The sequence below is a fragment of the Physella acuta genome, unplaced genomic scaffold, assembly GCF_028476545.2.
Source record: "Physella acuta isolate Inbredline_101_S28 unplaced genomic scaffold, ASM2847654v3 ptg001034l, whole genome shotgun sequence".
NCBI classification, from domain to species: Eukaryota; Metazoa; Mollusca; class Gastropoda; family Physidae; genus Physella; species Physella acuta.
Genome location: NW_026732551.1, coordinates 372,501 through 395,518, shown reverse-complemented (window position 1 = coordinate 395,518; position 23,018 = coordinate 372,501). Strand labels below are relative to the sequence as shown.

General features: G+C 38.5%; 1 protein-coding gene across 1 annotated transcript in view; it reads right to left on the bottom strand.

The window, feature by feature from the left end:
* Positions 1-3,125: 3,125 nt before the first annotated feature.
* LOC131954843 (CCN family member 3) overlaps positions 3,126-23,018 on the bottom strand; it is a 28,034-nt gene continuing 8,141 nt past the window's right edge. The window contains exons 4-5 of the mRNA XM_059318656.1: positions 14,532-14,727; positions 3,126-3,442 (exon numbers count right to left, since the gene is read on the bottom strand). Coding sequence (XP_059174639.1) covers positions 3,392-3,442; positions 14,532-14,727 — 247 coding nt within the window. The 3' untranslated portion in view covers positions 3,126-3,391. The remainder of the gene's footprint in view (positions 3,443-14,531; positions 14,728-23,018) is intronic.

Genomic DNA, 23,018 nt, shown 5'->3' with positions numbered 1-23,018 from the left:
TTAAATCTAGATTAGGGTAAGATAACCAAATCCTGAAGGGGCTGCTAACGCCCCCTGTGGAATTCGGCAGTAGCCTCCCCTTTATCTAACCCAGGACCTTCCCCAACATTTAGCACCAGTTACCAGCCACTTAGCGTCTGCTGGGCCAAATTTGTCACGGCCCCTGCAATAAACGAAACCTGGGGTTATCTTCCCCTGCTATCGATGCTTCCCGTGCAGGAGGGGAGTGGTAGACATATTGATTTTCTCAAACATCAATTAGCGATTATGTAGATTTATTTATTTTCCCAGTTGCAGCCTCTTTACATTCCTAACAAGACACAAAAAACACTCGTACCTGTTGCTTCGCGGATTTAAAATACAAAAATAACAAGTGTACACTGCTTCGCGGATTTTTTTTTTTAAGAAAAGAAAAAAGAAAAGAAAACAGAACCCCGTCTAGTTTTCTAAGCACGAAGACTAGTTTGTAGTAGACTTGAAAACTAAAAGTTAAACACTGTAAACACACTATACATGAAGAATAGAATCGTATTTGTGGAAGTGACCTGTAGAGGAAATGGTAAGCGTAGGACTTGAAATCCAAGTTTTTTAAAATTCACACACCAGTTTTTACACTGTGTGATATGCTAGAGAAGGAAATATCAGTTAAAGCGGTTAAACTATTTAGCCGTTATCACCATGGTCTATGGGAATTTGCCGTTAACTTACCACAAGTTAACCAGTCGGGGAATTTACATGAGACGCTGGGGGGTAATTTACCATTAGGGTCATTAGGTACACGAGGACGAGAGAGATAAATTTACAGCAGATGGACAAATGAGGTCAGTGGAGCTAGCTGCTACCCCAGGACCTGTCGGATGTTGAGTAGAGCAGTGTTCTAAGTTTAGAGAACATTTGTGTATAGAGAAATGTTCTAAGTTTAGAGAATATTTGTGTATAGAGAAATGTTCTAGGTTTAGAGCACACTTGTGTAGAGCAATGTTCTAGGCTTAGAGAACATTTGTATAGAGCAATGTTCTAGGTTTAGAGAACATTTGTGTATAGAGCAATGTTCTACGTGTAGAAAACATTTTTTTTATAAAGAAATATTCTAAGTTTAAAGAACACCTGGATTTTTGTAAAGAACAATGTTCTAAGTTTAGAGAACATTGTTCACAATCAATGTAAGGAAAAAAAAATAATTAAAAGACTATGATACATCGAAATAAATACTATTTTTATTATTAACTTGTCTACCCTATTTACATCATACACATAGTAACAAAAATACATCGAGGACGTAATTATTTCAAGAACTTGTGGAAATAGTTAATGGTACCACCAAAATTATTAAATATTATTAACGTGGAAATGATAACACCATTATCTAACGAACTGATGGAAATGGTGACACCTTTATCTAATGAACTTATGGAAATGGTGACACCTTTATCTAATGAACTTATGGAAATGGTGACTCCTTTATCTAATGAACTGATGGAAATAGTGACACCATTATCTAATGAACTGATGGAAATGGTGACACCATTATCTAATGAACTGATGGAAATGGTGACACCTTTATCTAATGAACTAATGGAAATGGTGACACTATTATCTAACGAACTGATGGAAATGGTGACTCCTTTATCTAATGAACTTGAGGAAATGGTAACAAAACCACATTATTTTATGGACATACATGATAATAACACAAACTTATGGTTACACTAACTAAATATATAACATAGTAACAACACCATCTCAACATTCCTATGAACAAAAACATCTATTGGATATGTGTACATACCATCTTACTAGTATATGGACATGACAACAAGAACTATGTTATAAAACACACGTTTACTTAACAAAGATAGTATGTTACTGAACTAGAAAATACCAACAACAACAACAAAAAAAACATTAGTAAAACTTTTTAACTCGGATTATTTTGTTTTGTTACTTTATTTTTGAAATACATTTTGAAAAAAAAATCAAAGACAGTGAAGTTAACCATTAAACGCTAACGAACTGATGATTTAGGCCCAAACCTTTGAGCTACGTCAGACCCTGATCATTGTTTTACCGCCCCCCCCCCCCCCCTGCAAAAAGATTGTTCTAAATTAAATTTTATATTATTTATTGCCCCAGCTAATACTGTAAACAAAAACGCGAGTCAAACAAAACTCGAGTTAAACAAAAACTCAAGCCAAACAAAAATGAAAGCACACACATCGAATGAATAGCGGCAAACGCTAAAAACAACAACATAATTATCATGAGGTAGTTACGCAGAATTAATGTCAACATCCGCTTGGCTGCCAGGTACTTCGAAAATTCCTGGCCATAATTTATGAAGACTTTAATCGTCAGAAATCCTACTTGGAGGGATTTCAATATTAATTATCTTCATCTCGTAAACACAATTTAATAGAAACAAGTAAAATAAAGGTATTTTATCAAGGTTATATAATCTCAGACCATATCATGAAATTAGTGTGAGCATTTTTCCTTTAAAAAGGTAATTTTGTTTCAAGGGGTTTTCACAAAACCTTCCGTAATACCGAGGTTAGATAAATAATTTTCTGCCCCGTTGAGCGTCTTAATCCAAAAGGGTATTTTAAAAAGTTGACCTTTAGAAATATTTACGATTGTAGCTATAATCAGTGACATAGCGAGGTCGGGTGTCACCCGGTGCGGCACTTAGTGGTGCCACCCCCCCCCCCCCCAGAGGCGTTGCGACCCTTCCCGGGGACAAACTTTCAAGTTTACGATTTGCACCCCCCCCCCTCAAACTTTCGATTTGCACCCCCCTCAAGTTTTTGATTTGCACCCCCCCTCAAGTTTTTGATTTGCACCCCCCCCTCAAGTTTTTGATTTGCACACCCCCCCCCCCCTCAAACTTTCGATTTGCACCCCCCCTCAAGTTTTTCTCTATATATTTTGCTATTTTTTGCCTTGGTGTCACCCCCCTAAATGGTGTCACCCGGTGCGGTCCGCACCCCCGCCCCCCCCCCCCTCGCTACGCCCCTGGCTATAATATATATATATATATATATATATATATATATATATATATATATATATATATATATATATATATATATATATACACATATATATGAATAACTAAAACAGCATGTACAAAAAAAAACATCGTTGTGTGATATGTGAACATCGCGCATTAATATCTGCATACATGTGTTAACAACAGAAAAATATCGATCTGATGTCATATGGAAAATGACGCCAGTTGACCAAAACAAAGTATATGAAGCGTAACGGACTAGATCGAACTCTGAACGAAATAACGGATCGTTCAACGTGTCTGCCATCAGGAATCCTGGACACTGACCTCTCCTGACCGACTTTATCACAGCTGTGGGCTTGATGTTCCAGAAGTTTCTTGTCACAAACAGTTGGGGACTTTACACACAAACTTGCCTCTCGCTGTGGTGCTCTGAAAGGTACACGAATGGTTGATGTTAAAGTAGGCTGAAACTCTCCATATATATATACATATATATATATATGCTCAATATATATATATATATATATATATATATATATATATATATATATATATATATATATATATATATATATATATATATATATATATATATATATATATATATATATATATATATATATATGTATATATATATATATATATGTATATATATATATATATGTATATATATATATATATATATATATATATATATATATATATATATATATATATATATATATATATATATATATATATATATATATATATATATATATATACAAATATTGGTCTAACTATTGAAGGCAGCAACAGCACTTAGTATCAGTGTGTAATATCTCATTGTGAGATAGCTATCTATGCTGTCCGCTTAAAATATTCATTAAAATCTCGAGCTCCCCTCTTCAAAAACCCAGTAGGTCCAACGATTCTTGCCGGATAGGTCATTGCGCTGTTTGACTGTCTAAATTTTAGCCGGGCTGTTTTCTCTGGCTTCTGCTCCCCGTCCTTCGAGGGGGGCGGAACCAGCGGGGTAGTCGGAAAAGAAAATGTCTGGCGAGTTAGCTAAACACGACTCAATACGGGGCCCGTCTCGCTATCGGCAAGTGCTCACCCTGCACTAACAAACACTGGAAAGGTGTTCCAGCGGGCTGATCACGTGATACAAGTCACGTGATTTGAGCGCGAGGTTTCTCCCCGCCCCTAACATGCAATGTTACAACAGGGGGGTTGGATAACAAACTATTGACAAGAGTAGGGGGAGGGGGTGTTCAGACAGGTGTTGGATAAGGTGGAAGGTTACTAAAGGGTAACACACTTGAGGCATCCACCATTGTCACCGGTCGTGGCATACTTGCCGGCAGCCTAAAGGTTGGATACCAGTGGCGAGTGTTACAGTACAGTGATTAAACATTGGTTGGGACCTGGGTAAATGATGTCTTGCTTTTTTTTTACTGACCCCTCCCCCCTCATCTACACACATCACAACACTCCCACACTAAAATGACGTCACGCTTCAGACCTCCCCCATAGCAATTGCAAAATTTTCTTTGTTGAAATCATCTGTAATGACCTTAATACTAAAAATTTTGGCAAATCCAGGTCGAGATCATATCAATTTATTATAAGAAGTCTTTTTAAAAATAAAATAACTGTTACAATTCAGTAGGAAAAAAAACTTTAAAAATTAAATGTAAACCTACGTTTATAATTTCGACATGTATACTTAACACATCTAGAAAAAAAATCGCAGCAAGATACTATACATGTAGCATAGGTAAGATGTTCTCTTATAATATCAACTTTTTTGCGATTTTTATTCTAGACATGTATAGTATACATGTATAGTATACATGTCGCAGGTGTTAACATGATATAAGAGTGTGGTATCGAACTTTATTAAACCCAACTCCCCTTCATTCCACAGTGTCAATTAGCATTTGGACTGACACGTTTTATAACCGTTAAAACAAAAACACAAAGTATCTATACAACTACATGGTTAAAAAATGGTAGACGTGTGTCAAAAATATTACGGATGAAGACATGGGTCATCCATAAACTACCTCAGGCATTTTAAAACGACATTTACCTCCCCTCCCCATTAATCTCCATCATCACATTTTCACAAGCCTGCCTGTATAATGACGTCATACCTCAACGTATCACTACCATCAAAATTGTAATTTTTGTTTTTAAAACAATGTTCTAAAATCATTACGGAGCTCTGTTAACTTTGAGTATATTGTTCACATTTTATAACAATTTAAAAAAAAATGTCATTGAATAAAACAATATACCTTTTTCTGGCTTTACTTTTGAAGCCCCCCTCCCGTTCGTCACACATGATCATAGATGCCCATTAGCAGTCATGTTGTTTCTTAACAACACATAAAACTACGCAAGCTATAAGGAAAACTAAAGAAAGTCTTGTGAAAGTAACCAGTAAACCAGCGAGTCACGGATCAGACCAATGCTGAGAACGATGACACGGTATACTGAACTATCCGGACTTTACCCCACCGGTCTGGTTGGGTGCTGAGAACGATGACACGGTATACTGAACTATCCGGACTTTACCCCACCGGTCTGGTTGGGTGCTGAGAACGATGACACGGTATACTGAACTATCCGGACTTTACCCCACCGGTCTGGTTGGGTGCTGAGAACGATGACACGGTATACTAAACTATCCGGACTTTACGCCACCGGTCTGGTTGGGTGCTGAGAACGATGACACGGTATACTGAACTATCCGAACTTTACCCCACCGGTCAGGTTGGGGTGCCGCCAACCGTGACGGCGGCTGGACTAAACATGAGCTGCCCGGCTGGTCATGTATGGGTTGGACTAGTCGGTACAAGTGAAATAATCCCAGCTTCCATCGTGTTACAGTAGGTAGTGCCGGCTCCGTGGTAAACTACTAGGGTGGGGGTAGTGGGGAGGCGTAAAGATGTTCCGGCTTGTTGGGGATGGGAGGGGGGGATTAGGGGAAATCAGTTACACAAAAAGTTTGGAAACCGTTGATGTGGTAAAACATATGGGACGATTGCAGTGAAACGTAAAGTTAGGTGGAGGTGGGGGGGGGGGGGGGACGGGGACATGAAGTATATATGTAAAGAAAAAATATATCCGTATTTATAATAGTTTAACTAATGTATATATTTTGAAATTTACATATATATGTGTGTGTGTGTGTGTGTGTGTGTGTGTGTGTTGTTTCTATCTTATTCTTACATTTTGGGTGCCACCTCACTCCCTCTACAATATTATCTTTAAATAACACAGTCAACATTTGCCGGTAATATTTTTAGCTTTCTTTTTTTCTTACAGTCCAAATATATTTAAACTGAATAAAAGCCTAAGTTTGAATGATGAAATTATTTTTTTTTCAAATAAAGTTTAACTACATTCGTGATGTATGTAAGATTAGCAAGTAATTTAATACAACTGCTGTTACAAGATTCAAACCGTTCCCAGTTACAACTTCAGTAGTGCTCTATCATGTAGCCAGGGCCTACAGTCTCTAGTTCGTCAGACTGTCGGCTCTTGTTCTTGTGCCCCGAAGACTTAACAAGCTTTTAAATGCTTAAATCAGCTCAGCATTGAATGGTGCTAGACCTACAGCATCTGCTTCAAATAAGACGGAATTAGCAGACCTACGAGTAGGTGGGGGGGGGGGGTGGAGCAAGGCTGCCCGATTGCCGCAACCACTCAAATCTTGAGTCTGCTGTTGTTGAGTTTTTTTTTTTTTTTGACTTGACTTTTGTTGTCATGGTTACTCTAACAGGAAACACGTGCCTTGCTGGTGAGTTCAGCTATCACTGCTAGTGTTGGTTTAACCTCAGCCTCTCATTGTAGGTTTAATTAGCTTAAACTTTAGTCTTTTATTGAAGGTTTATCTAGTTTAACCTGTAACCGCAGGTTAGCTCATACTGTAGGTTTAACTGGTTTAACGGTATAACCTGTTAGACAGTATGACTTTAGCAACGGGTCGGGGTAAATACGGGTTGGGGGTGGGTCAGGGTGGGGGGGGGGGGGGAGGGGGGGGAGGTTAGATGAAGATGGTTTTTCAATTTCCAAAACTTGTTCAAAGACAAAAAGAACAGTCGCTTATCTAAGGACAAACACAATTTGCGATTAAAAGTCTATAGCGTCATGGGTTCTAGGGTGAAACAGGTAGAACTTCAACAGCTGAGGTAAACTAAATCTTTGAATCTCTATATGATGTGTGACTCACCATGATTGAATAACAAAACAAAAACGATTTTTCTACTGGACTGTGACTAAGATTTTCAACTGAACTTCGGATTTGTGTTTTGTGCATTTATTATTTTTTTAATTTTACTTCGAAGATGGAATAAGTGTAGTTTAAATGTATTTCGGGACGTATCTTACTCTCCAGATAAGCCCCATATTTTCGACCCAAAAACTGGCGTTGTAGGAGGGGGTAGGTAGGTGGGGTGGGGGGGGGGGAAATCTCGTTATACCGAGGAAACCTACGAGATTTCTCGAAACCACGATCAGTTGATACTGTCTTTTTGATCGTCACAATTTCTGTTTGAAATAACAGTCATTTTTTGAAACTCAATTTTTTTTTTCAAATTTTACACAATGATGAATCTCAAATACCTAATAATAATATAATTAAATTGTTATTCTAATTAGAAATAAATTTAAAATATTTTAAAATTAATATATATTGACATCTAAAATAAAAGGGGTAATAACAAGGTTTTGGTAATAAATCTAATATTGGCTGGGTTTACGGACGTAGTTGTTAGTGTAAGAATCATTACAGTAGAGGCAACCTCGAATCAAATAGAAAAAAAAACAAAAAACAATAGGACCAATTGTCCTGCTTCGACATAACAGGTCATCATTTCACAATAGATTAAATGAGTGTTTGAATAACGACAGGTGAAAGATGGACGAGCCCTAGACTACAGGTAAGAAATGTAACAAGAGAGCCCTAGACTACAGGTGTGAAATGTAACAAGCTGGACGAGCCCTAGATTACAGGTGAGATATGTAACAAGAGAGCCCTAGACTACAGGTGAGAAATGTAACAAGAGAGCCCTAGATTACAGGTGAGAAATGTAACAAGAGAGCCCTAGATTACAGGTGAGAAATGTAACAAGAGAGCCCTAGACTACAGGTGTGAAATGTAACAAGATGGACGAGCCCTAGACTACAGGTGTGAAATGTAACAAGATGGACGAGCCCTAGACTACAGGTGAGAAATGTAACAAGAGAGCTCTAGACTACAGGTGAGAAATGTAACAAGATGGATGAGCCCTAGACTACAGGTGTGAAATGTAACAAGAGAGCCCTAGATTACAGGTGAGAAATGTAACAAGAGAGCCCTAGACTACAGGTGAGAAATGTAACAAGAGGGCCCTAGACTGCAGGTGAGAAATGTAACAAGAGAGCCCTAGACTACAGGTGAGAAATGTAACAAGAGAGCCCTAGATTACAGGTGAGAAATGTAACAAGAGAGCCCTAGATTACAGGTGAGAAATGTAACAAGAGAGCCCTAGACTACAGGTGAGAAATGTAACAAGAAAGCCCTAGATTACAGGCGAGAAATGTAACAAGAGAGCCCTAGACTACAGGTGTGAAATGTAACAAGATGGACGAGCCCTAGACTACAGGTGTGAAATGTAACAAGATGGACGAGCCCTAGACTACAGGTGAGAAATGTAACAAGAGAGCTATAGACTACAGGTGAGAAATGTAACAAGATGGATGAGCCCTAGACTACAGGTGTGAAATGTAACAAGAGAGCCCTAGATTACAGGTGAGAAATGTAACAAGAGAGCCCTAGACTACAGGTGAGAAATGTAACAAGAGGGCCCTAGACTGCAGGTGAGAAATGTAACAAGAGAGCCCTAGACTACAGGTGAGAAATGTAACAAGAGAGCCCTAGACTACAGGTGAGAAATGTAACAAGAGCCCTAGACTACAGGTGAGAAATTTAATAAGAGCCCTAGACTACAGGTGAGAAATGTAACACGAGAGCCCTACAGGTGAGAAATGTAACAAGAGAGCCCTAGACTACAGGTGATAAATGTAACAAGAGAGCTCTAGACTACAGGTGTGAAATGTAACAAGAGAGCCCTAGACTACAGGTGAGAAATGTAACAAGAGAGCCCTAGACTACAGGTGAGAAATGTAACAAGAGAGCCCTAGACTACAGGTGAGAAATGTAACAAGAGAGCTCTAGACTACAGGTGTGAAATTTAACAAGAGAGCCCTAGACTACAGGTGAGAAATGTAACAAGAGCCATAGACTACAGGTGAGAAATGTAACAAGAGCCATAGACTACAGGTGAGAAATGTAACAAGAGCCATAGACTACAGGTGAGAAATGTAACAAGAGCCCTAGACTACTGGTGAGAAATGTAACAAGAGCCATAGACTACAAGTGAGAAATGTAACAAGAGCCCTAGACTACAGGTGTGAAATGTAACAAGAGAGCCCTAGACTACAGGTGTGAAATGTAACAAGAGCCCTAGACTACAGGTGTGAAATGTAACAAGAGAGCCCTAGACTACAGGTGTGAAATGTAACAAGAGCCCTAGACTACAGGTGAGAAATGTAACAAGAGAGCCCTAGACTACAGGTGTGAAATGTAACAAGAGCCCTAGACTACAGGTGAGAAATGTAACAAGAGCCCTAGACTACAGGTGAGGGATGTAACAAGAGAGCCCTAGAATACAGGTGAGAAATGTAACAAGAGAGCCCTAGACTACAGGTGAGAAATGTAACAAGAGCCCTAGACTACAGGTGAGAAATGTAACAAGAGAGCCCTAGATTACAGGTGAGAAATGTAACAAGAGAGCCCTAGACTACAGGTGAGAAATGTAACAAGAGAGCCCTAGACTACAGGTGAGAGATGTAACAAGACGGATGAGCCGTACGGTAATCTGAGCGTGGGTCAGGCTGCACGACCGACGCCTAAAACATATTTGTACTCACCCCCACGTGACCCGCTGACAGGTAGTTAATGGCGCGCTGGTGCGCGTGCTGTGGTTAATGAAGACAAATGAGATTAAAGGATAAAGATAAGATGAGCGGATTAGTCTCAGCTTGTCCAGGTTAGGTGCCGATTAGAAATACTTTCGATTGGATGCAGGAGAAATTCAGGGGAAATCAATCAAGAGATTAATGATGGCTGGAGTTAGACTCGCTGAATACGTCAAGATTAGCCGGATTAAATTAGACGATCTAGACAAGAAGAAGTCAAGATAGACCGGATAAAATCAAATTTGACCGGCAGATGTAAGTCAGGCCATACCGGCAGATGTAAGTCAGGCCAGCCGGCAGTTGTAAGTCAGGCCAGCCGGCAGATGTAAGTTAGGCTAGCCGGCAGATGTAAGTCAGGCCAGCCGGCAGATGTAAGACAGGCCAGCCGGCAGATGTAAGTCAGGCCAGCCGGCAGATGTAAGTCAGACCGGCAGATGTAAGTCAGACCGGCAGATGTAAGTCAGACCGGCAGATGTAAGTCAGGCCAGCCGGCAGTTGTAAGTCAGGCCAGACCAGCAGATGTAAGTCAGACCAGCCGGCATTAAGTCAGACCCGCCGGCATATGTAAGTCATGCCAGCCGGCAGATGTAAGTCAGGCCGGCAGATGTAAGTCAGACCGGCCGGCAGATGTAAGTCAGACCGGCAGATGTAAGTCAGGCCGGCAGATGTAAGTCAGGCCGGTAGATGTAAGTCAGACCGGCAGATATAAGTCAGGCCAGACCGGCAGATGTAAGTCAGGCCAGACCGGTAGATGTAAGTCAGGCCGGCAGATGTAAGTCAGGCCAGCCGGCAGAAGTTACTCAGTCAAGAAACCAGTGCCCGCTTTGAGCAGTTGTTTCCTTTGCCCGAAAACGCCCTCGCTTAAAATAGGAAAAAAATATCGAACATATGGAAAAAACGGGTGTAAAGTTTCGTCTAACTAAACGGGTGTAAAGTTTCGTCTAATTACTGTTAGGATAATTATTAGGAATGTATAAGCTAACAGTTGTTTTTCGATGTACCAGGAGGAGGGTGGGGAGTGGGGGGGGGGGGGTCTCGAAATATAAGTGGCAAAAATTCTCAACATTTTTCGCAATCTGCACCGGCAGTTATGCGGAAGTAATTAGAGTTAAGTGATGTTTATTAACGCTGATAAGTTTATGGCATTTGGCGATATTTTCACCGGCTGTGCGCCACTGCTGAGTATCTGCAAACAATATATTTAAATTTTATTTTTAATCCAGAAAATATTTGCTAAATTCGGTATTTTGATCCAGAAAATATTTGCTAAATTCGGTATTTTTATTTAGAAAATATTTGCTAAATTCGGTATTTTGATCTAGAAAATGTTGACCAAGGTAAGTATTTTAATCAAAATAATGTTGACTAAGTTTAGTATCTGAATCCAGATAATATTTAAATGACGTAGAGTCGTATACAGATGTTTTTAGTTCTTGGAGGAACAACGAGTCGGATAGTCCACAGATTATGACATGCAAATGAAGTCTAATTTAAACTAAATCTTTACAAATCGTCACAAAAAGCTATAAGTCACATATGACGCCACAGTTCCCCCACTCCCTCACTCCCCCAAGCACACGTTAAATAAACATTACCGTAACGAAAATTATCATGTTTTTCATTATTTTAATTTTAAGAAATACCAACTTTCAAAGAAAAGCACCGGCCCTAAATACATGACGTCATTTAAGGACAGCTCCTTCCGCTTGCGCAATGTCAACAATGTGTTTTCATTTGTACTCACACCCCATATTAGCAGGCTAAATTTAGACCTGTTATTACAATGAACGTAAACATGTTGTGCTATCGTATGCCAAACCTATAAATAGTGACCGGTTAATGATGATTAAATATGTGGATGCTTCACGCAGGGTTAAAGGTTAAAGACGGTGGGTGTCTTAATTGCTTCGAGAATTTTTAATGAGCTCGAGTTTTTTTAAAGTGGGATTCTGGCCAAGTGCTTGGGGGATTTGATTCCGACATTTGAATTTGTTTGACGGTTATTTCACGTAATGAGGCAGCTAGAGCTTCTCAACGGTAAAGTACAGCAGAAATACCATCGCTTAGAGCTTAGAGAAATACCATCGCTTAGAGCTTAGAGAAATACAATCGCTTACAAAAAATACCTTCTGCTTGGGGAAATACCAATCCTTAGAGCTTACAGAAATACCATTGCTTACAGAAATACCATCATTTAGAGCTTACATAAATACCATCGCTTAGAGCTTACATAAATACCATCGCTTAGAGCTTACAGAAATACCATCGCTTAGAGCTTACAGAAATACCATCGCTTACAGCTTAGAGAAATACCATTGCTTAAAGCTTACAAAAAAAATAATCACTTAGAACCTACAAAAATACCATCACTTACAAAAAGTACCTTCTTCTTGGGTAGTTGCAATTATAAATGCTTTCTATTTATGGGAACTGAAACTTCGTTACTTCATAGCCGTCATCAGCATACACCCCCTCCCCCCTATCCCCCAGGCACGATAGGCGCCCCCACGAAATTTTAATTAATGTTAAGTGTTGAAGTCTTTAAAATTATTAAACATTCATCTTAATTAAAGTTAAAAAATAAATTAGCCATTAAGACAGTCCATTAGCTAGCATTTGTATATGTGTTTGGCACTACAAAACACTCGCCTCCCCCCCCCCCCCCCCCCCATTACATTACATTTCTCACATAACCAGAATTAGTTAACATTAACATATAATCACTGACCAGTTACATATGCACAGCTTACATGGGAGAAGGTCATTACCCCCTGTATTTTACCCCCCCCCCCCCACCATACCCAAAATCTGGAGTAGGACACAACACCCCCGCAACCTAACCCTAACTGTAGGTCAATGTTAGAAGAGGGTAGGATGAGAGTTAGGTTAGGGCTAGAGTTAGATCTAGAGTTAAGAAATTTTCTGGAAAGCACAAGAACATTCTACTCTTTGCCATTTCTATTGTTTGGCATTCGATAGAATGCCTAGTAATAAAATGAAATTATTTACTTAGTTTTCTGCCAGCCTATTTTAGGCATTATAGACAATGCCTACTTCCTCACTATGCCTATAACAAGAATAAAGTTGTCTAGAGAGAGGGAGGGGGGGGTAATTACCATGAGGGCAATTAACACACGGTGTTATTGACGGAAGGGGGTGGGGGGGGGGGAAAGGGTATGTAATGGAATTTCCGGAAGTGGGTGAAATTGCTAGTGGGGGGGGGGGGGTAGTGTCTTAGACCCAGCTAACATATCCCCGTAAGTAGTTTACACTAGGTAGGCCTACACCTACAACATACACATGTGTTGTTTACATATCCCATAAGTAGTTTACACTAGGTAGGCCTACAGCTACAACATACACATGTGTTGATTACATATCCCGTAAGTAGTTTACACTAGGTGCGCTTACACCTACATTGATCACATACACACGAGTTTCTTACACACCAGAACTAGTTCACATTACGGAAAAAGTTTCCAGACTTTTAAATTCTCTGGGTTTTTTTTCCTTATCTTGTGTCACCGTATCGCGTCCTAATGCGGTGTTCTCAAGTTTTCTTTCCGGCGTCTTACACATTTAATTTGGGTGACTAAGACGAGGGTTAAGAGTCCTCTTATTGGCCGTTTCGTATTTTCTTTTGAACTCTTGTTCGCTATGTTTTAACGACACTCGATTGGTATCGTTGTTTGCTTGTAAAAAACCCTCCATCCCGGCTCTATCACGATTCATCAGCATCCATACAAAAAAAATTCCTACTAGACCCATTTAGAAAAACACGCGCTTACATATTAATGCCTTGAATTAATATTTTAATAGTCAAACTCAGTGTAGAACTTGATAAATATTTTACACAGGGCCTAATTTTTTTTTATTAACGTAAGAAAGCGATTTGCATATATAATATATATCTTGGGGGTCGTCCATAAATGACGTCACACTCGTAGGGGGGGAGGGGTCCGTAATTTTGTGACGTTGTGTGATGAGAGGGAAGGGGGTCAGATTGTGTGACGTCACACTTTTGCATTATAAAAAAGCAATGTTAGAAAACAAGTTTAGCCGTTATTTCGCGTTTTAGAAAACTGTTTTAATAAATTGTAATAAGAATTGATTAAAATACTCTATGTTGAAAGTGTTCAGACAAGATTTTGGAAAAATGGAAAAATTCAACTGCAACTTTGAGGAGGGGTTGTAGGCTGAGGTGTGACGTCATTTTAGGGGGGGGGGTCTGGCTTTGTGTGACGGAGGGGAGGGGGGGGGGGTAAAAATCGTCCAAAAAATCGTGACGTCATTTATGTATGACCCCTTTATGCTAACCTTCAGATTCTCATTTCTTTATTATCTCCCTTCAATTTTTTAATGCTGTATCGCCAACGGTTGTATTAAAAATCAATGTAGACGGCAAATGATTTCTAACGAATTGGCTTACGTCAAGTTGAAATAACATAAGAACGGTGTTAGTTTTTTTTATTACAATTTTTGAAGCAAAACAAATAAATAAATGTACCTGAGCTTTCACCCCCAAACAGTTTTTCTTTCTGGACGAGCAGACATGTTTTTTTATACATCTGCCAAATTTGTTTAAACATTTGAAGTCGTCCTTCTGACAGCTGGGGCAATCGGGTTCCTCTATGAACGCGCATGCGCGACAGGAAGTGTGTTGACACTTGCCGTGACACTCGATCACTGTGTCTACAACATCACTGAGGAATAAGCGACACATTACAAAATGTTATAGACACTATATCCGAAGTGCTAATTAAAACATTTTAACAATTAATAAAAATAATAATAGCCTTAACAGACTAGTTAACTAAATAAGCATCCAAATGAGACAGAAGTTTCAGGACAGAACACAGATATAGGCTCCAGACAAGTTGTATCTGCTCCTGTTATAGAGAGCACAAGGACAAACCCACAAACTAGTTTTTGACAACAAATACAGAAATGTAATCCGTTAAAAAGTAATTACAGTTTTTTAAATATTTTGTAAGAATAGGATGAACGCAGAATTTGGTTGTGTTAGTATCGTCTCCTTAACTCTAGCTATAGTCGGTTAATTATTATTATAGTCGATTAATTATTATTACAGTCGACTATTTATTATTATAGTCGATTATTTATTATATTATAATCTATCTATATATCTATATAAAGCAATGTATGTTTGTGTGTGTGTGTGTGTGTGTCTGTTTGTCTGTTTGTTTGTCCTTTATGCATTACTACACCTCTCATTACATCGCCGTGAAACTTTGGGAAGTTGTTGAGAATATTCCTGGGGAGGTTTCTGCGAAAAAAAAAATTCAAATTCGCAGGGGTGGCGCCCCGGCAGGGCGCGATTTGTTTTTCTCTATATACGGTATATACAAATTAAAAGTAGATTTTTTATTTTGACACCATTCATCTGATCGCTATCAAACTTTGGTGAGTTCATTAGAACACTTTAAGGAAGGGTTCTGTACAAAAATCATTTTTAATTTCGCAAGGGCGGCGCCACTGGAGTCTGGAGGGTGCGATTTCTCTCTATATACCGTATATAAAAAGTGCATTGCCGTGACACTGTTCACACGATCGCCATGAAACTTTGGGAAGATGTTGAGAATATTCCTGAGCTGAGGAGGTTTCTGCGCTAAAAACATTTTCAAATTCGCAGGGGTGGCGCCCCGGTAGGGCGCGATTTGTTTTTTTTCTATATACGATATATAAAAATAAAAGTCGATTTTAGTTTGACAGCGTTCACCCGATAGCCATGAGACTTTAGGGAGTTGATTAGAACACTCTAGGGAAGTGTTCTGTTAAAAAAATAATTCTGAATTTCGCAAGGGCGGCGCCACGGGAGGGTGCGATTTTCCTCTATATACGGTATATAAAAATAATAAAAGTGAATTGCAGTGACACCGTTCATCCGATAGGCATGAAACTTTTGGGAGTTCATTATAAAACAACTCTAGGGAAGGGTTAAGTAAAAAATCATTTTTAATTTCGCTATGGGGCGTTACAAACGATTACTAAATTGAATCAGGCGTGTCATCTGGCGCACTGGTAGGGTGCGATTAGGCTGTAAATAAAAATGTCTGTTTCGACCCCCAAAGGCTCACATGGGCCGCTGAGGGCCAAGTAATACGTTTTATTTTAATAATCAGAAAAATTAACCAAGGTTAGATTATTAACTGGGATGTTTCTTTTTGTCCGTAAAAAAATCCAAACAGTTTCGTCACTTTGCGAATGATGCAATTAGTATCTATTTTTAGATAATCCAAACAGAAATTGAGATCGAGCATCTAAGAATAGACCATTAGTAACGCTAACATATTGCATCAGTCACACTGATGTTTAAAACGCGTGAAATAATTTTTTTACGTGTTAAATAACAAATCCTGTTCATTTGTGTCACTTTAGTGAATGACGCAATCTGCATCATTGTTAACAGGATGCTATTTTAATTAGCCAGGGGTCGTACGCCGAACTTATGCAGTAGTGTAATCGGGGGGGGGGGGGGGGGGGCGGGGGGCTCCTGAGAACGGGCCTCTACGTCTCTGACACATGGGCGGTCACCGAAGTTTGTTCGACCATATTATTTCGGTGAGTGATTAATGTACTCTCAAGGTTTTCATGCGGTAGTGTAGGTAAACCCGTGTCCCGATATTTATGATTCAAGCGCAGGCATTGTTTACATTTAAATAACACATTTTTAGAAAAGAAGGTCACGCGTCTAAGATTGGTAACGCGTTGGTGAAATTCTTCTAATATATTTCGTCAAACTTTCTTCTATCCCCGCGGCAACGCGCGGGGGGGGGGGGGGGGGGGCGGGTACGCTAGTTGTGTTATAATTTATAAAGACTAGATGGTTAAGAATACAACACTGGACCTTGGGTTAAGTTCTTTTTAGTCTAAAGCCGTCGATGTTATAAACAGTGATGTTTATAACCAGGGATGTTTAAAACCACTGATATTTTTTACCAGTGATGTTTATAACCAGTGATGTTTTAACCAGTGATGTTTATAATCAGTGATATTTATAACCAGTGATGTTTATAACCAGTGATGTTTATAAAAAGGATATTTATAACCAGTGATATTTATAACCAGTGATTTTTATAACCAGTGATGTTTATAACCAGTGATGCTTATATCCAATGATGTTTATAACCAGTGATGTTTATAACCAGTGATGTTTATATACCACAAGTTTCGGTGCATTGTTTGTTCAAAATGTCGGGCTAGTCGTAACTTTAAAAAAATGACCCAAAAGAAAAAAGGTTAAAATGTCCTGAAAAATGCAGGACTGACATTATTAATAGAAGCCGCCTCAGTCAGGAGAAATTATGAGTTGAGAAAGGGGTATAACCAGGCGGAATAGAAAATAATTAAAAACGCTTTAATTAAATTAATTTAAAAACGCACTTAAGGAAAGCAGTCTAAATTATAAAAAATTAATGTTGATGTATGTGAATTTGGGTGAGAACGAGGGGGAGGGGCTGAGTGGGCGGCTCAGCGTTTAGCTCGCCCCCGGGTAAAACCCACAAATGTATTTGTTTTGATTGTATATCTTAGATAAACATTTCATTGCAAATTTCTCACAACAGATACGCCAGCCGGGGAGGGGTGGCGGGGGATGGGCTGGTCTTAAACCGGAAGTTATTACTTGTCTTAATGTGGCACTTTGGGCACGCGCTTTCGTAGGAGTCATTGCCCTTGGCGTTTTACGAATGTGAGTTGAAATAATTTCGCGTCTGCAAAAGCTGATCTTTTAAGTAATTTCTTCCATTTGTTTTCTTATGGTAAACAGGTGCTAAAAAATTATCTTTTTATCTTTTTTTAAGTCTAGTCTAGGTCTAGATTTTAGATCTAGATCTAGAGATCTAGATCTAGACTAGTTAATTTAGTAAAATCTAGTTTTTTTTTGTTGTTGTTTTCATTTTCAGTCGAGTCACAATAGTTTTTAAAAAAAATCTGAAATAGTAGATCTGTAGTGCACTAATCTTAACTAAAACAAACCACACAACTTATTTTAATATGAGAAGTGGAGTTTGCTTAGTTAAGCTTAAGTTGATAGCAGAGAGAAAAGAGCGGAGCTAGAAACAGCGATAAAAGTATTAACGAGATCCTTGTGTACATACATTTTAGGCTGGCCAGATTAATTGGATTTCACTGAGGTCAAACTAAGCACAGCGTGGGGGTGACAAATAAAAATACGTTGGCAAACTTGGCTTGGTGTGGCTAACATTTCAACAGGCTAAACGGTTGTTTACGAATATCAAACGCTGAATAGTATAAAAAAGCAGATCGACTAATAGCCACCACATGAAATATAACAAAACAAAAATACTAAGCGATAATACATAATTAAATAAGTAATTTGTTTAAAATACAACTAACAACAGCTGAATAACAACCGTCCTGCTCTTTCTAACCAACTTGTGCAGTTTTCCAAGAAACAACCAACATTACTCAATGATTTATGTTAAAAAACGTAGAAGATTAAAGAAAACAATACTGAAATTAATTATTGGTTACTAATAATACCTAATGTAGGCTATAGGTGTATATTGTCTTAATGACAAAAAGACATCATCACTTTTAGTTTCTTTCCCACAACCAGAGGCGTAACGACCCTTCCCGGCGCCCGGGAACAAACTTTTGATTTGCACCCCCCCCCCCTCGAACTTTTGAACTTTTGATTTGCACCCCCCTCGAATTTTTCATTTGCACCCCCCCTTCCCCTCAAACTTTCAATTTGTTTTTCCAACCCATTTTGGCGCCCTCCCTAAGGTCGGCGCCCGGGGACATATGTTCCCCCCGCCCCCCGCCCCCTCACTACGCCTCTGCCCACAACCTTTAATGCACTTTTAATTCGAGCTGATCAAACAATTGAATTGGCTATTCCTTATCCACTTCCATTTCATCACTTTATTTAGTTCTCATACTGCCAATGTACCTATTTACCGTAGGAGAGATCACTCTAATTTTCTTTTATCTTTGACGCAACACTGATCCAAACACAATTGTTTTTTTTTAACTTCATTATTTCCTTGTGGTCGCCAACTTGTTCAAGATTTTTGTTTTAGTTTCGTCTGCCTGCAGGTTATAACTGTATTAAATCCCTGCCGAGTGCATGGTGACCACTGTAGTACTGCCCATGGGTCGGCAGTGATAACATGAGAACCATCGAACTGGTGGTTTGTGTTTGAGTCTTAGACAGACACATGGAACAGATGGTGGGAACCTAGTCATGTAGTTAAAGTTAGTGTTAATCCAGTTTTCGTCATTTAGGCTAATCCACTTTTCGTCATTTAGGCTAATCCACTTTTCGTCATTTAGGCTAATCCACTTTTCGTCATTTAGGCTAATCCAATTATCCTCATGATTAAATTTTTATTGAAGCAATCATTAGTCTACCATTAATTGAAATCGTCTTCATCAAAAGACATCAGGAACTTATATCACGTGATGGCCGGCCACCTGCGACAGGCATGCGCGCAGGGAATGTGTGAGTTAACCATTCATGCCCCACCCTGCTCTGAAATGTCCACGCCACTGTGTCAGACCAGGATAAAGATATTTAAACATTTAAAGATACCAAGTTCGTCGATCACGTCATCGTGTTTAATGATGAACTAGAATATATCGTTATAATCTATCGTGTTTAATGATCAACTAGATTATATCGTTATACTCCATCGTGTTTAATGATCAACTAGAATCTATCGGTATAATCCATCGTGTTTAATGATCAACTAGAATCTATCGGTATAATCCATTGTGTTTAATGATCAACTAGAATCTATCGGTATAATCCATTGTGTTTAATGACCAACTAGAATCTATCGGTATAATCCATTGTGTTTAATGACCAACTAGAATCTATCGTTATAATCCATTGTGTTTAATGATCAACTAGAATCTATTGTTATAATCCATTGTGTTTAATGATCAACTAGAATCTATCGGTATAATCCATTGTGTTTAATGATCAACTAGAATCTATCGTTATAATCCATTGTGTTTAATGATCAACTAGAATCTATCGGTATAATCCATTGTGTTTAATGATTAACTTACTTTAAATTATCGCGTCTTTGTATTTAAGATGACCTAGAATCTATCGTTATAATCCATCGTGTTTAATGATTAACTTACTTTAAATTATCGCGTCTTTGTATTTAAGATGAACTAGAATCTATCGTTATAATCCAATGTGTTTAATGATCAACTAGAATCTATTGTTATAATCCATTGTGTTTAATGATCAACTAGAATCTATCGGTATAATCCATTGTGTTTAATGATCAACTAGAATCTATCGTTATAATCCATTGTGTTTAATGATCAACTAGAATATATCGTTATACTCCATTGTGTTTAATGATCAACTAGAATCTATCGGTATAATCCATTGTGTTTAATGATCAACTAGAATCTATCGTTATAATCCATTGTGTTTAATGATCAACTAGAATATATCGTTATACTCCATTGTGTTCAGAGTTTCATCCAGACATCCCTTCGGGGGGGGGGGCTTAGCCCCCCCCCCCCCCGAAATTTTTTTACCGCCCCCACCCCCCGAACGAAATGAAATGTATATAATTTATATAGAAAATATATACTTTTAACAGTGTCCGCCCCCCCCCCCCCCCGAAGAAAGTCTACCGCCCCCCCCCCCCCCCCCCCCCGAAAATTTCAAGTGCCCCCCGGAGAAAAAAGTCTGGAAGAAACACTGATTGTGTTTAATGATCAACTAGAATCTATCGTTATACTCCATCGTGTTTAATGATTAACTTACTTTAAATTATCACGTCTTTGGATTTAAGATGACCTAGAATCTATCGTTATAATCCATCGTGTTTAATGATTAACTTACTATAATAAGTAGGCTATGACAAAAAAAAATCTATTTATTTGATTGTATCGAAAGCAAAAATAAAATGTAAATGCTTTCAATTAAACGTAAAAACACATTCGACTGCTCGTAAACTCCGACCGAGATCGTTTTTTTGAGTCCCAATCTGTGCATGTTTATTTCGGTAATTTTAAATAAATAAAGACTTGTTTTTACGGCTACGGCTATATGCAGTTTTTTTTATCAGGAGCAGCGAGCCAATTAATTTACTAAATCGTGACGGTGAGATCTCTTCGTTAAAAAAAAAGTTTCGTTTCCTAAGCAGACGATAAATCCATCTCACTCGGCACCTCTGGGTCGTGTTTGAGCCGGGCTACCTGGAGATGGAAGATTTCTTTGGATCAGCCTGATATCTGGGCTTTAATTAGAAGAACCGCCTACATTTTATAGCCCGAGTTTTTGGCTCGGAGAGACCAAATTGGCAGAAAAGGTTGTGGTTAATGGGTGGAGGCGGGATCAAGTAGAAAGGGAAGTAATCACTTTCCGGACTAAAAGAGACCGATTTTTTCCTTTCTTTCAAATATCTACCAAACAAAAAGTTAAAAAGAAAAAAGATTTTTGTTAGTATTTCAATTCTACCATGAGAAAAAGACTTAAGTTAATGTAAGAGTTGCATTGGATCATTGTTTTATCTAAAATAAGTTTGTGGTATTTTAAAAAAACTAAACAAAACACAAACCTACATAGGATACAAATAATATTATGTTAAATCTAATTTCTAATCCATCGAACGTTTGTTTGAACCATAGAAATATTTGAAGAAAAAAATAGTCTTTTCCATTGTTGTCTCGTGATAACTAAACAAAGACTTCTTTGTTAATTTAAAGAAGACACTTGTTTCAAAACAAAGTCATGGATCGATAATTGTCTCTGAAAGTCAAACATTGAAGTTAAAATTAAATTTTAATTTCAAAATCATTTTAAATATATATTTTTACAGTAGTTTTCTAGTTTCAGAGATTTTATTTTAACATCTAAAAATTTTTTTCCCATATCAACAACGATACAAGAGAAACATCGTACAGCGGAGCTGTATCTTAAAAACAAGGATCGCAATCGTATCTTCATTACACGAACGTGGCGTACTTTTAGCCGCGAACGTACATGAAACTCAGGCATTTCCAAAAGCTATTTTTGACAATTCTCTCGTACGTGGGGTGTTCGTTTAAATATTGTAGTCCGGTTAAAAAAACAAGAACTAAAGCTTTGAAGTTTTATTCAAAGTTGAATTTGATGTTATGTTTAAGTTGATATACAAAGTTGATGTAAATTAAATTATATATAGCTCTCACGTGATGGGATACGATGTACATGTGTTAGTTCTTTTAAATCTACAGGGGGGGGGGCATGGGTACATAGAGGGGGTAGGTAAGGGAGAGGTGTGAGGTTAGTAGGGAGGGATTAAGGTATAGAGGCGTGTGTCGGGTATTAAGGGTGGGTAGGTGTGGGTGTGAGCTAGATGGTTGGGGTTATAAAGGGTTGCTTGTGGAGAATTAAGGGTCTTTGGGGTATGTAGCACTGAGTGTGTGTGAGGTATCTAGGGCGTGTGGGGGTATGTGATAGAGGTTGTGTGGGGTAGGTAGAATTGAGTGTGAGGTAGCTAGGTGTGTGTGGTCGATGAGGGAGGGGTAGAGTTGGGGAGGTTTGTGTAACGACAGTTATAATCAACTCGTATTTATTAGGCAAGCCACGACGTGTGCTTGTTAAGCCTGCTAGACAATTAAGTTTGAAACTCGATTTGAAAAAAAAATATTTTGTTTAATTACCATTCACCTCCAGCCTGCTGTGCCTGCCTTCCCCAGGTGACTGACCATCACGTGACTAAGTTCCAGATGTCTTTGAGTAAACACGACTTTAATCTATGGGAGACTAACGATTGCTTCCACTTGTCGCTCTTAATTAAAATGTAATCACGAGAAAAAGTGGATAAGCCTAGGAGTTTAAATGAAACCACCCTTAACAGACTATTTAAGCGTGTTAATTGTTTTGGTCGTTGTCAGGAGTTTACAAACTTAGCAAAATTATCTTCTACGTAAAGGGTTGGACCAGAGGCGTAGTGAGGTTTTCATTTGAGGGAGACAGACGAGTGCGCAA